The sequence below is a fragment of the Suncus etruscus genome, chromosome 7 (assembly GCF_024139225.1).
Source record: "Suncus etruscus isolate mSunEtr1 chromosome 7, mSunEtr1.pri.cur, whole genome shotgun sequence".
Classification (NCBI taxonomy): Eukaryota; Metazoa; Chordata; class Mammalia; order Eulipotyphla; family Soricidae; genus Suncus; species Suncus etruscus.
Window position 1 is genome coordinate 91,031,944 of NC_064854.1, and position 14,429 is coordinate 91,046,372.

General features: G+C 35.7%; 1 protein-coding gene across 2 annotated transcripts in view; it reads left to right on the forward strand.

The window, feature by feature from the left end:
- The window catches only part of MAP2K4 (mitogen-activated protein kinase kinase 4), a 189,143-nt gene that overhangs the window by 144,392 nt on the left and 30,322 nt on the right, over positions 1-14,429 (forward strand). For both annotated transcript variants that reach the window (XM_049776912.1, XM_049776913.1), the window contains 3 exons: positions 1,800-1,919; positions 5,044-5,095; positions 8,753-8,880. In XM_049776912.1, the coding sequence (XP_049632869.1) occupies positions 1,800-1,919; positions 5,044-5,095; positions 8,753-8,880 (300 nt within the window). The remainder of the gene's footprint in view (positions 1-1,799; positions 1,920-5,043; positions 5,096-8,752; positions 8,881-14,429) is intronic.

Below are 14,429 nucleotides of genomic sequence, written 5' to 3' on the forward strand. Positions count from 1 at the left end.
TGATTTTCATTGCTAAACAATCAAGTGTCGATTTTAGGTCCTCATCTATGAGTTTCAGGTGTTTGGGTGGAGTTGGAGAATTGCCAAGATTTCTCTGTATCCCCCACATTAGATATCTTCTTTAGATTCCCAATTGAACTCTTCTTTAAGTGGTTTGGAGTGCTTGATTTCTCAGGCTGTTGAAAGAAGTGCTAGGAAGAGTGCCTGCCACTCTGCCAGGAAGTCTATAATATAAATTGAAATGACCTTGCTCAGATGCACTAGCTTCTGTAGGGTTTGGAAAAATGAGGACTGATGGAAGGAAGGATGCCAGGAGTACCCAGAATGACAGTCTTGTTTGCATTCTATGAAAGGATTAAGGGATGAGGGTTCTTCTTCCCTCCCTGGCACCAACTTGGCTCTCTCCAAAGGGAAGATGACCAATGAGGTCCCTGGAACCAGTAGCAGATGGAGGCAAGGCTGTAGAGGAGAGGAGGCCCTGTTTGTTTGAGTTTAGGTGAGGGGATTAGGACTAGAGCCTCCCAATTCCCACCCAGACACAGACCTCAGAGTCCCCAGGGAAGAAAGATTTCAGCAATGGCACCAGGACCTGGGAGGATGCTGGGAAAGACCCAAAAATGACAATACTGTTTGGTGAAAGGGATTAAGAAATGAGGTTCCCGGGGCCGGAGAGATAGCATGGAGGTAAGGCATTTGCCTTTCATGCAGGAGGTTATCGGTTCGAATCCCGGCGTCCCATATGGTCCCCCGTGCCTGCCAGGAGCGATTTCTGAGCCTGGAGCCAGGAATAATCCCTGAGCACTGCCGGGTGTGACCCAAAAACCACAAAAAAAAAAAAAAAAAAAAAAAAAAAAAGAAATGAGGTTCCCTATTCCTCCCTGGCACCAATCTGGCTGGCCCTACAGGGCAGATGAACAGTAAAGACACTGGAACCCAGAAAGAGATGGAGAGAAAGCTGGTGAGAAGAGGAGGCCCCATTTGTTTGAGCTTGGTAGACGGAATTAGGACTGGAGCCTTCCTGTTCCCATTCAGATATAGGCCTCACTCCAGAATGTAATTTCATAAATTCTCACAAAGCCCTTTTACTAGTGAAGTGATATTTTAGCAAGAAAATGGGTAAACAAAAACTGAAAAATAATTTACGCACTGAAAGGGCTGTAGAGAAAAGAGTTGGTTAATGAGATGTTGAAAGTGAGATAGACCTTAAGTTTAAATCAGATAGTGATTTTAATTTTTTATTTTGTTTTATTTAGTCTTTTTAAATTTAGTTCTTTTATACTTTGTTTAATATTTTTATTTTATTTCATCTCATTTCACTTCAGGGACTATAACCTAAGACATTACTCATGAAAGAAAACACTTTGTCACTGATCCACACCCCCTACTTGGAATTTACATGTATTTTTTATTATGTCATTAAGGTCTTAATTCAGCATTGGATTTTCTATATCTTTCTATTCCTTTTTAAAAATCTATAATGTTTTATAGTATAAGATCACTGCAATTTATTTTAATTTTTTGGTACGAAAAATAAAATAGATCCCCATTTTATGTTGTTATAGAATTGATAAATGATTTTTTTTTATAAAAGTACAAAAGTTTTCTCACATTGTTTCACATTTTCTAGTTAAGAGAGGAGAAATAATTTTGTCTTTAAGCATGAGAATATTCTGACCGTGGCTTTACTAAAGAGTTAAATATACCACTAGTTTGAAATTTGAAAAATCATTTCCTTTTCTCTAACTGCATACCTAGTTAGTATTGATGTATAGGAATAATAGATATTTGTTATTTTATAGGGTGACTGTTGGATCTGTATGGAACTCATGTCTACCTCGTTTGATAAGTTTTACAAATATGTATATAGTGTATTAGATGATGTTATTCCAGAAGAAATTTTAGGCAAAATCACTTTAGCAGTAAGTACCAACTTTTCAAATTTTTCATTCTGTTTATAGTTCTATAAATAATCTCCTGGGATTTTGAATGCATATATCTGAATATATTCATTTTTGGAAAATTGTTTTAGAAAAAGAGATTTGGGGTAGTCAACAAAAGTCATTAACTTTCAAAATAAGATATATATTAACTGTACTTTTTATTAAATTACAATGAACCATGACAAATTTGTAGTAAATAAGAGTGAAAGAAATAATGTCTATTTTTATTTTTTTAACTTTTTGTTACAGTTATTCCTAAATTTTTAGAATCTCAGTTGTCTTCTTGAAGCCTCTTTATTAAAACGTGTAGGCAAACTTCTGATATCTTTTTTTTTAAGATTTGTGCAATTCAATCTAAACTATTTTAATTACGTATTTGGGTTTTGGGGCCATATGTGGCTGTTGGCTCTGTGTTCGAGGATCACCCCAGCAAGGCTTGAGGTAGATCATATGTGGTACCTGAATCAATGGTGTACAAGCCAAATGCCTTACTCACTATACTATTTCTTCCAGCTTCCTTTTGTACTTTTGACTAGCAGTAGCAGTAACCAGCATCACTGCTAATTTGAGTAATTAGTAATTTTACTAGAATAATTAAAAGAAAATAACTTTTAGCATATATATTTATAGATTTGAATGCAAATTCACAGTCATTTTCTGTCTTTTTTTTTTAATCATTCAGACTTAACAAAAGCACACAATTTCTCTAAAGGAATTTTGTTTGTTTGTTTTTGGTTTGGGGTCACACCTGGCAGCACTCAGGGGATACTCCTGGCTCCATGCTCAGAAATTGCTCCTGGTAGGCACAGGGGACCATATGGGACGCTGGGAGTCGAACCACTGTCCTTCAGCGTCTAAGGCAAACACCTTACCTCCATGCTATCTCTCCGGCCCCAAGGAATTTATTTTTGATAGAGTAAAATTAATGAAATTCTTAGAAAACACTGCTGATAACGTTTTGTTCTTAAACAAAGAGTTCACTTATGAACTCTGAGTTCATTTATGTATAAATTTTATAGGAAATTTAAAATAAATATTCTAGTTAAATATAATTTTATATCTCTTCCATATTTTCATTTTTACTTCCTTATAGCCTGTTAATAATTTCCAGTTAATCCTTTTTTGGGGGCTTGGGGACCTGAGTCATATCTAGTGATGGTTAGGATATACTCCTGTGTGCTCAGCAATCTCTTCTGGTGGTACTTGGGAGACCATATATATTGCTAAGATTGCAAGAGCAAGAATCTTAACTCCTGTAGCATCTCTTTAGCTTCCCAAATTCATCCTTTATACTTATTAAAAGTTAATGTTAAAAATTAATAGGTATTTTGAGTATAACTGAAATTTATAAAATATATTAAATTTTGTTATAGACCTGAAATTCTTAGTTCTAACATTAGTATCTTTACATACCTGAAGTAAGGTTTAAATTTAAATGTATTATAAACTGAACTTTGTAAAAATTATTTGTAATAATGTAAGCGTATTTATTATGTAGATGTGCATATGAAATTTTATAGTGGTCAATTTAACCATCTCTCTCGCATGCCAATCCTTATTGGAACAATAGTTTTCATAATCATCATTCCATAATACTGGAATAATGATAATAGCTGATGTTTATTTAGTACTCAATTGCATCAGTTCAAGATCTTGTGGTCATATCTTCATTGCAACTCTGGTAAATAGTGTAACTTCCTCATTTCAGATGACAAATCTGAAATTTGGAGAGGTTAAGTGATTTGCTTTAAAATCAGTAAGTATAAGTGATTTAATACCAGCCTTAATTACTTTATGATAGTTTGTCCATAAATTATAAAACATTTTTTAGTTTGCAAACATATAATTTAGTTCAGTAATAATTTATTGCATATTTGCCCTTTTTTTTTAGTTTTTCTGATCAGTATATTATACACAGCATTAAAATTACTTTGTTAAAATTTGTTCCTTCCTATTAATAACCAGATGAAAACACAAATCCACTAATAGTGACCAGCTAGACAACAATAGAACTTTGACTTTTCATAGTAAATGTTTGGCCTCTTCAGTTCTTTTTCATTTTTGTAATTGTGAGTATTTGAATTCAGCTATTTGTTATCTACATTTCTAAAGAAATCACTGATCAGTGAATTTTTCATGAACTGTGATCATGAACTCTGGATAAATTGCCATTATGGCCAAACAGAGACACTAATGATCTTCAAAAGTTAAAGGCCAAGCACTCAATGAGTACAAATAGACGTGAGAAACAGAGAGTTTTGTTAAACTTACTAAATTAGGCAAATGAACTGAGACTCTTAGTTTACGGTTCAAAAAACATTATACATTTTAAAGTAAACTCTTATATATCATCTTTGGTTGTTTGTTTGTTTTTGCTGTCTGAGCAGCATATAAAAGCAACTAGTTTTCAGATATAAACAACCAGCATCTTTAACTACAGATGGACAGAAATGTAAAGGGTCAATGCTATGACACAGTGGAAGAGCAGTTTTCTTGTATATGCAAGGCTCTGGACTTGATTTCTTTTTTTTTTTTTTTTTTTTTTTTTTTTGTGGTTTTTGGGTCACACCTGGCAGTGCTCAGGGGTGTTATTTCTGGCTCCAGGCTCAGAAATTGCTCCTGGCAGGCACAGGGAACCATATGGGGCGCCGGGATTACAACTGATGACCTCCTGCATGAAAGGCAAATGCCTTACCTCCATGCTATCTCTCCGGCTCCTGGACTTGATTTCTGTTATTACATGGTCCCATGATTCTCAAGCACTGAGCTGAGAGCCATTCCTCAGCACACTCAGGTGTGGCTCACAAACAAAACAAAGTACAGAATTTTGAACCATGAAATTTAAAAGTTTATTTTGTTTTGGGGTATACCCGACAGTGCATAAGTTACTTTCTTGTCACTACTTGGGACTTGAGTGACCAAATGGGGTGCCTGGGATTGAATTATGCTCGGCTGAGTTGGCTGCCTGTAAGGCATGTGCTCTATCCACTGCATTATCCCTTAGGTATAGAACTCAAAAATTTGAAGTGGTTTAAGCTCAACTATTATTACTTTTCATTCAATCGAAGCTGTTTTCCCATTTTTTGCTTTTTTTCCCCCTTAGACTGTGAAAGCACTAAACCACTTAAAAGAAAACTTGAAAATCATTCACAGAGGTAGGTATGATTATTTTTTAATTTCAAAAATATTTTAATAGAAAAATATTGTAAATTATGTATCAGCCTATATAAATTGTATACTTCTCACTATACATATATACCTTAAGGAAATATCTGCAAAAGTATTATATGTACCCTAAAACTTCATTATTAATTTACTTTTATTTTTATTGGATACTAAAAAAATTTTAGGACAACTTATTAGTGTGTTGGAGTTAGAAATCAAAATAGGTTTTACAAAAGTTATTTTGGGGGGAAAGTTTAGGCCACACGAGTCATGACAAACTCTTGAAGAAGTAGCTCTCTTTTTCTCAGGAACAGGAAAATCTTTTCTATCTGTCTTCTGATTTACTAATATACATAAATTAATCAGTGGCAAGGAACATGAGACTATTTCAAATGACTTAGAATGATCATATTTCCGTGTTTAATGTGTATAGATTGACAAGAGGAAGATGAGCATCTTAACATACATTTACATAATATAGTTATATAAGGAATGGATATTTGAGAGGCTATCAGTGTTGAATGAAATCTTTATAATTTTATTTTTAAACTTATTTTATTAAGAGAAATTTATTACATTTATTTTTTAGAGAAGATATTTTGACCATGCTCGGTTATTTTTGGAAATTGCTCCTTATTCTATGCTCAGGAGTTGTTCTGGTAATACTGAGGAGCTAATGCACCAGGTGCCAAACCTGAGTTAGCTGTATAGAATGAAAGCATCTTAATGGCTGGACTATTTTTCTCTTCCATTGATTCTTTAAATTATTATAGTAACAAAGAAATGCATAGAATGATTAACTGAATTATAAAATTATTGAATGAAGGGGAAAATTGATCAGTTTATTAATATACATTGTTAGTGAATTGATAGCCAATAAGAGGAGATAACTAAGGAGCCAATTAGCAAGACCCTTTGGCAAGGTAATTAGGGAGTAAATTGCATTTGGCAGCAAATCTGAGGGTGTTAAATGTAGCTGATTTGATAATGCCCCTGACACCACAGACTACTCTGAGAAACACTGGGTGCAGCCCTGGAGGTCTGCAACACTGCTAGGGGGCTCCAAGTTCTGGTAGCTTCACCTTGTGATACCCTGTCACCACATGGTTACTTAGGAACTCCTGTTGAATCTGACTTGCTTGTCTGAGAGTCACTTGGAGGATCCCCCAGGCCTCTTGAGAACTGCTTGGGAGGCCCAAATTAAATACATTTTTAAAGTTTTTCATTTCTTTTTTTCTTTCTTTTTTTTTTTTTTTTTTTTGGGCCACACACTAGGTGACACTCAGGGGTTACTCCTGGCTAAGCACTCAGAAATCACTCCTGGCTAGGGGAACCAAATGGGATCGCAGGGATCAAACCAAGTCTATCCTAGATCGGCCATGTGCAAGGCAAATGCCCTACTGCTATAATTCCGGCCCCAAGTTTTTCATTTCTTAAGAATGAATCTGAGGGGTTGATTTGGAGAAACTTGATGAAAAACATCTAAGAAAAATATCAGTGAGAGACAGAGCACATGAGTAAGCAGGGCACTTTTCTTGCAGGTAGATGACCCAGGTTCATTTCCTGGCATCCCATGTAGTTCCCTGAATACAGAGCCAGGAGTAAGTACTGCTGGATATGCCCTGACCCCTAAATATTTTAAGAAGAAATAATTATTAGGGAATGCATAAGGAGTTCAATTTGTAGATATAGAAATTTTAGTTGCAAACAGTTAATTGGTTTGCCCCTGAGCATAGAGCTTTAGTCTCATATTTTCAACCTTTGCTTGTCTGGTTACAATGTTTGTAACCACTGTATTAGATACACTGATAACACTGCATTAGATACTTTATTTTTTTATTTTTGTTTTGGTGTTTTGGGGCCACACCCAGCAGCACCTGGGTTATTCCTGGCTCAGCACTCGGATGGTCTTTGCTCCTGGCTCGAAAGACCATCCAGGATTCTGGGGATTGAACCTGTGTCCGTCTGACTCAGCCATGTGCAAGGCAAATAACCTATCACTGTGCTACCACTTCGGCTCCTATTAGATACTTTTTTATTGTAGTTAAATCTTTAAGTTTTGTGTACACTTTGGTATAAATTTGATATAATTTGCATTTGTATTTTCTTGAAATTCTTGATTTTCTTGAAATTCTTCTGTTTGCATTTGTAGTTATTTTGGACACATTGTAACAGTGCTTAATTTTATAAGTTAAATTTATTCATATTTGAAATGCAAATGACAGATGGATAATAATAATATGGTATATACTGGATTACTACTGAGCTGTTAGAAATGATAAAGTTTTTGCGTTATTATAGTTTTTGCTACATGTATATTTATGGTTATGGTTAAGTGAAGTGATTTGTAAAGAAAAAGACCCATGTTAAATAATCACACTAACTAATGCTATAGAAACAAAGCAGTGTGGGGCCAGAAAGACAGCACAGCTGTAGGGCATTTGCTTTGCACGCAGCCTATCTAAGACAGATGGAGACTCGAATTCCAGCATCCTATATGGTCCCTTGAGCCAGGAGCAATTTCTGAATGCAGAGCCAGGAGTAACCCCTGAGCGCTGCTGGGTGTAATCCCCCCAAAACAACAACAACAACTAAAGAAACAAAGCAATGTCCAGTGAAAACAAATTCATGGACTCTGACCACAGAACCAAGGTCATCAAAGGGTATTAGGGAGTAGACTGAAAGGGCAGAAGGGCTTTATGGATTGAGATGGAGATACTGACTCTTTTTTTAGTGTTGGTTGTGGTGGAGTTACATTGTATTTTAAATACATACATGTACATGCATTTATATAACCATGTTTTATAATCAGTAATGCCACCTTATAAAAAAATAACAGGACAGATTGGTCTGGAAGCCATACTTGAGTCCCAAATTCTATAACTGATATAGCATGCACATCTTGAACACCATAAGAGATAGCTCCCAGATTTTCAGTACATCACAACAACAAATGATCAGACCATCACTGTTGAGCCAAGTATCACTGAATTGGTCTCCAAGCTCCAAACACTGTTGGGACAGCGCCTACAAATAATAGAAATTAAAACAAAGCAAAACACATGAATTAGTAAATGAACACAAGTATCACGATAAAAATTTAGAAGACTTTTTTAACTCTTTTATTTATTGGGAAGTACTTTTGGTAGTGAATTTTAAGTATTAACATTCAGGAAATTGTTTTTATTTTCATAAATAAAAAACAAATTTTGTTTTTGTTAATAAAAATTTTTTACTTCTGGGGCCGGAGAGATAGCACAGCAGTAGGGCATTTGCCTTGCACATAGCCGTTCCAGGATGGACAGTGGTTTGAATCCCGGCATCCCATATGGTCTCTTGACCCCAAGAGCAATTTCTGAGCACAGAGCCAGGAGTAACCTCTCAGCACAGCTAAGTGTGGCCCCAAAACAAAATTATTGTACTTCTATCATCTGGGAATATTAAAATGTTACTGGTAAATTACTGTGTAAATTGTGTAACAAAAATGAATGAGTATATATGATTAATAAAGATGCTTCACATCTTTGAACTTTAAGAACATGCTTACTTAAATTATCTTGAGATTTTTATAATTTTTTGTTTAGAGTATTTCTAAATATGGCTAACAGATTATTACTTGTACAATGAATGACATCTACCACCTGCAGATATCAAACCTTCCAACATTCTTCTGGACAGAAATGGAAATATTAAGCTCTGTGACTTTGGCATCAGTGGACAGCTTGTGGACTCTATTGCCAAGACAAGAGATGCTGGGTGTAGGCCATATATGGCGGTAAGTGCAAAGGACAGGACTTGACAGTTCTTGCCAAGAGACAGAGAAAGCCTATGCCATTAGTGTTATTTTCTCATCTTTATTCATACTATTTCATCATATTAAGGGTTGTTTACTGTGGCATTCTTGTAAGCAGTTTCTATGTCAGTCTTAGACTGTAATAAAATTTTCTCACCTTTCATTTGTAAATTTTTTTCTTGATTTATGTATTTCTAAACGTGGCATAAATAATACAGAGTAAGAGTTTGAGTATGTTTTATTTTATACATCATATTAAAGTATTATTTCAATACTTAAATTTTTTTTTTTTAAGTTTTCAACCTGTGTATAGTATAAGACACAGGGCAGGAGTTCTCGAACAGCCTGCATTTTCCTTGCAGGTAGCTGACCGGGTTTAATCCCTAGCATCCCATATGGTCTTCTAAGCCCTCCAGAAGTGATTCCTGAGTGCAGAGCCAGGAGTAAGCCCTGAATGCTACCCTGTGTGGTGCCCTTCCAAAGGACACAGTATTATTAAATATATATTTGTTGCCTACTGAAATTTTGTTACTGATATTTTAAAATTTATACTTTCTTTTTAAAAGGACCTTTTATTTCTTTTCTCTCACCTAATTTCAAAGATCCAAGGCTTCCCATGTGAAGGACATAGTCTTCCACTCAAAGACCCAATTTAGCAACTACTTTTGAAAATAAGCTTAACTTTAGATATTTAAACAGTTATTCTGGGTCTAACAACAATTGGACTGGCACTTAAGATCTCCATCCAGCAGAATTTGTTTGCAGAGAATGGGACAAATAAGAAGACAAACATGTTAAGACACAGACTTTATCCTGGGAAGCCCTCAGTGATCTTTCAGGCTGGTCATTTATTCTGTACAGTATTTCCTCTCCATCTCCACAGGCTCCTAATAGGCGAGCCAATCTTGACAGAGACATTAAAGAGATGAGTATTCAAAACATACATGAAGAACAGAGGCTGGGACATTTGAAAAAGCTATCAGAAAGTTCCTTTCAAAATATAGGGTAAAGTCATGACAATTTTCTATTCTATTTTTGTCCATATTGTCCTTACTCCTAAAAGTCTCTGAATAGGGACCAGGAGAGATAGTACAGAAGGTAAGGCTTCTGACTTGGACACTGCTGACCTGAGTTTAATTCCCAGCATCCCATATGATCCCCTAAGACTGCTAGGAGTGATTCCTGAGTGTAAAACCAAGAGTAACCCCTGATTAAAGGCTAATTTACTCCCCTCCCTGAAAAGAATAGCAGAACCAAAACAATCTTTCTGTGCCTGCCTTATCCACATTTGCAGCAGGCAGATATATGTCATTTATTCAATATTTTGAATGTACATTACAAATCCTTTGCATTCTAAGAACTAAACTATTTTGCTTAGGGTAATATCTCAACCTTGGGTTTATTTACTTTGAAGTTTTTAAAGTTTTATTTATGATAGGTTAGCCATAATTAATTACAGTAGATCCAAGTACAAAATAAAATTTAACATGATATATTTTAGATGTCAGAGATGAAAACTTATTTATATATGATAATAGCTCTATATTATATCATATTCAATGATTTAATTTTTGGGGGTGGGGGATAGTTGAGAAGTGATTTCATAAAAGTAAGAGCAAGGATATACCTTAGTGGTCTAGTACTTACCTTAGTGTTGTTTTTTTTTTTGTTTTTGTTTTTCTTTATGGTTTTTGGGTCACACCCGGCAGCGCTCAGGGGTTCCTCCTGGCTCCACACTCAGAAATTGCTCCTGGCAGGCTCAGGGGATTATATGGGATGCCGGGATTCGAACCAATGACCTTCTGCATGAAAGGCAAATGCCTTACCTCCATGCTATCACTCCAGCCCCACCTTAGTATATTTTAAGGCTGGATTTGAGTCTAAAATTTCTAAGTGTTGTTTATCCATGTATTTGTGTTTACTTTCTTTAAGCCTTTATGTTTGGCTTGGTGAACTGCTCTTGGTGATGCATTCAGTTCATTGTTTTTGTCACTATATCCCACTACTGTACCCCCTTCTTCAGACCTTGATGACTTCTTATGACAGATCTGCTGTAAATCTTAAGGAAGCTCCTTTGAATGTAATTTGCCTTTTGATCTTGCTGCATTTAGTATTCCATCTCTATCTGTGGGATTCATCATTATGGCCAAGATATGTCTTGGGATGCTTTCCTTGGTTCTCTTAACTGGTACTCTTTCGGCAGGCAGGATTTATTATGTGCACTCTTTAGCTTTAGCTCTGGGAATTTCTCTGCAATGATGTCCTAGCCAGTGGTCCTCAAACTATGGCCCGCGGGCCACATGTTGTATTTGTATCTGTTTTGTTTCTTCATTGCAAAGTAAGATATATGCAGTGTGCATAAGAATTTGTTCATAAGTTTTGTTTTTACTATAGTCAAACCCTCCAATGGTCTGAGGGACAGTGAACTGGCCCCCTGTTTAAAAAGTTTGAGGACCCCTGTTAGACTGTTGATTCTGTTTTTGGTTTTTGGGCCACACCTGGTGACACTCAGGGATTACTCGTAGCTATGAGTTCAGAAATCACTCCTGATTTGGGGGACCATATGGGACGCTGGGGAACGAATTGAAGTCCGTTCTGTGTCAGCTCATGCAAGGCAAACACCCTAGTATTGTGCTATCACTCTGGCCCTATAGACTGTTGATTCTTTGATTATTTTCTTCCTGATTCTCTGGGACTCCAATGATTTTTAAATGGTTTTTGTTGAGTTTATCAAAGACTTCTATTTTCTTTTTTTTAATTTATTTATTTTTAATTATGAGAACAATGATGCAAAGAGGACAAGGTAAAGTTACAGTGGAAGGACAATCGCCCATAAACAGAATTCTCAGAAGAAATCCTCTTGATGACGCCTAAATATTGAACTTACAGTCAAAGAACATTAAGAAAAATAAGGCAGAACCCATGTACAATTACTTTGTCCACAAGTCCCCAGATTGTAGTACATTATAACATTTCTTAGTACACAAAGCAATCTAAAGCCATGAAATTTATGTGACTCCTTAAACACTGAAGGCATAGTATTTTTTTTTATATTTTTATGCACATGCATATTGGTTTAAGTTAACATCAAAAGTTTAAGAGTTTTTTTTTAAGGGTTAGATTCAAAGGAGCACAGTAAAAACCGTGTTAGAGTGGCAAATATTGTTTGCATAGGCCCACCAAAATATGGGGGACATGGAAAGGAAAAGCCTTGGTCTAAATACAAGGAGACCCTACCCCTGAAGTTTCCTGGCATAACTCTAGACCAACTCTAGGCTCCAGACAAACTAGTTTGTTCAATCCAAGTCATTGTCTTTAGTGACAATACAGTTTTATTTTTCACGCAGTCGTTTTATTTTTCACGCAGTCATCAAATGAAGAATAAATAAGAAAAATACATAAGGGATATTATTGACACTAAAATATCTGAAATGTGGTCAGATTGGTGTCCCTGCAGGGAATCATAGAGATCAAGTGATAGGGCAGGTCATCCAGTGTAGCCATAATCTTTCACAGTTTGGTTTACAACTGATTCTAGAAAGAGTGAGTCTGTGGAGCTGGCCTGGTTTGAACATGCAACTGCATTTTGTGAGCATGGTTGCACCTGCCAGACTTTCCAGGAAGAAGGAAGATATATGGAAGGGTGCTGCTCATGCTTGTAAAGAAACTCTAGTGATATCAGCCCAGCACCCAGCATACCTGAAATGTGGAAAGTCAACACCTAAAGTGTTTAAAATAATTCTATCTTAAGAGTCAAAGTCAATATAAACAAATGGGACTATATCAAATACAAATATTTTTAAAAATAAAAATTTTTTAGGAACTTTTAAGACAATGCTATCTTAATAAACCTTGCTGAGGACATCCTCATCATATTATGATTTACAAAGTTGTTCATGATAGAGTTGTAAATTTTTTTTTTTTTTTTTGTAGTTTTTGGGTCACACCCAGCAGTGCTCAGGAGTTATTCCTGGCTCCAGGCACGGGGGACCATATGGGATGCTGGGATTTGAACCGATGACCTCCTGCATGAAAGGCAAACGCCTTACCTCCATGCTATCTCTCTGGCCCCAGTTGTAAATATTTTTAAAAATAAATTTTTCCAGGAACTTTTAAGACAATGGTATCAATAAACCTTGCTGAGGACATCCTCATCATATTATGATTTACAAAGTTGTTCATGATAGAGCTGTTTTTGATATATAGTGTTCGAACACCATTCCTGCCACCAGTATCCCCAGGTTCCTTCTCACCCCCACTCTGTCATGTTGGCAAGTATATAGCAAATTTATTTTATATTACTTGCTCCAATAAAACTTAGAGAAATGGCAAATAGGATTATAGAAAATAAGTTAATTTATGATGTTTAATTGCTATGTTTTAACTATATGTATATTATATATATATATGACAATCTTTTTTAATGTAGATAGGCCATACTCAGTGGCACATGTTGGGAAGTTTGTTCTGTTTTTTAGAGAAGCTCTTCTTGGAAACAATTTCAAGAATAAATTATTGCCTGTTCATGAAGCTCTGTATAGTTCTTTCATAAGAATCTATCTGGATAAAGTAGTCAGTGTTCATTTTGTGTTTTTTGTTGTCTACCTTCCATATTTTTCTGACTTTGAGTATTGATTGATATGCTGTACATCTGTGGGGTTACCTTTGTAACTTTCTGTTTTGATCTTGCTACTTTCAGTATGTTATCTCTGTCTTTTGAGTTTTGTCTTTTCCCTGCAGTTACCTGCAGGTTTTGGGGAACTTGATATCTGTAATCTGCAAATCTGGGATTGTCAATGATTTCTTTAACTGCTCTTTCTTCATCACATTTACCTTCTTCAGGAACTCTGATGATTATTGTATTGTTCTTCTTTAACTTATTCCAGAATTCTTTAATAGACTATTTCTTTTTAAAGTATTTTCCTATCTTTTACTGTTTCCTAGCTTTCCCCCCTGGGTTTTGGAGCTCAATATTTTGGTCAGGTTCTGTTACTGTGTTATACAAGCTTCTACTGACTTTTTTTTTTATATCATCTACCAGGTCCTTCCTTTCTGTTATTTCTGTTATTTTTTTTTTATATCATCTACCAGGTTCTTCCTTTCTGTTATTTCTGACCATAGTAGTTTTTTCAGCTTTCATACTTTAAGCTTTGCTGACTACTAAGCTATTGAACTCATTGAATATCCTAATCATAGTGTTACTCAAGACACTGAGTATGTATTGGTGTTGTATTTTTACTTATTGAGCTTAGTGGTCTAATACATATTTTCCTTTGATTTTCTTGTGTTCTTGCTGTGCTGGGGTTGGATCTTTGTAGTTAAAATCCCTAGAAGTGCTGAAGGATCCAGCTGAATGTTGTTCTCTGTCTTCTCTGCTGATCTTCACAGCATGATAGGAAGACTAGCATCTGTATGCTAAGTAGATTTGTCACGTGTGTGTGCTTCAGAGTCTCTGGTGAAGACCCTTAAATGGCATAGATCAAGGTGTGGAGATTGGTGGGATCCACCCAGTAGGAAGGGACTCTGCCTCC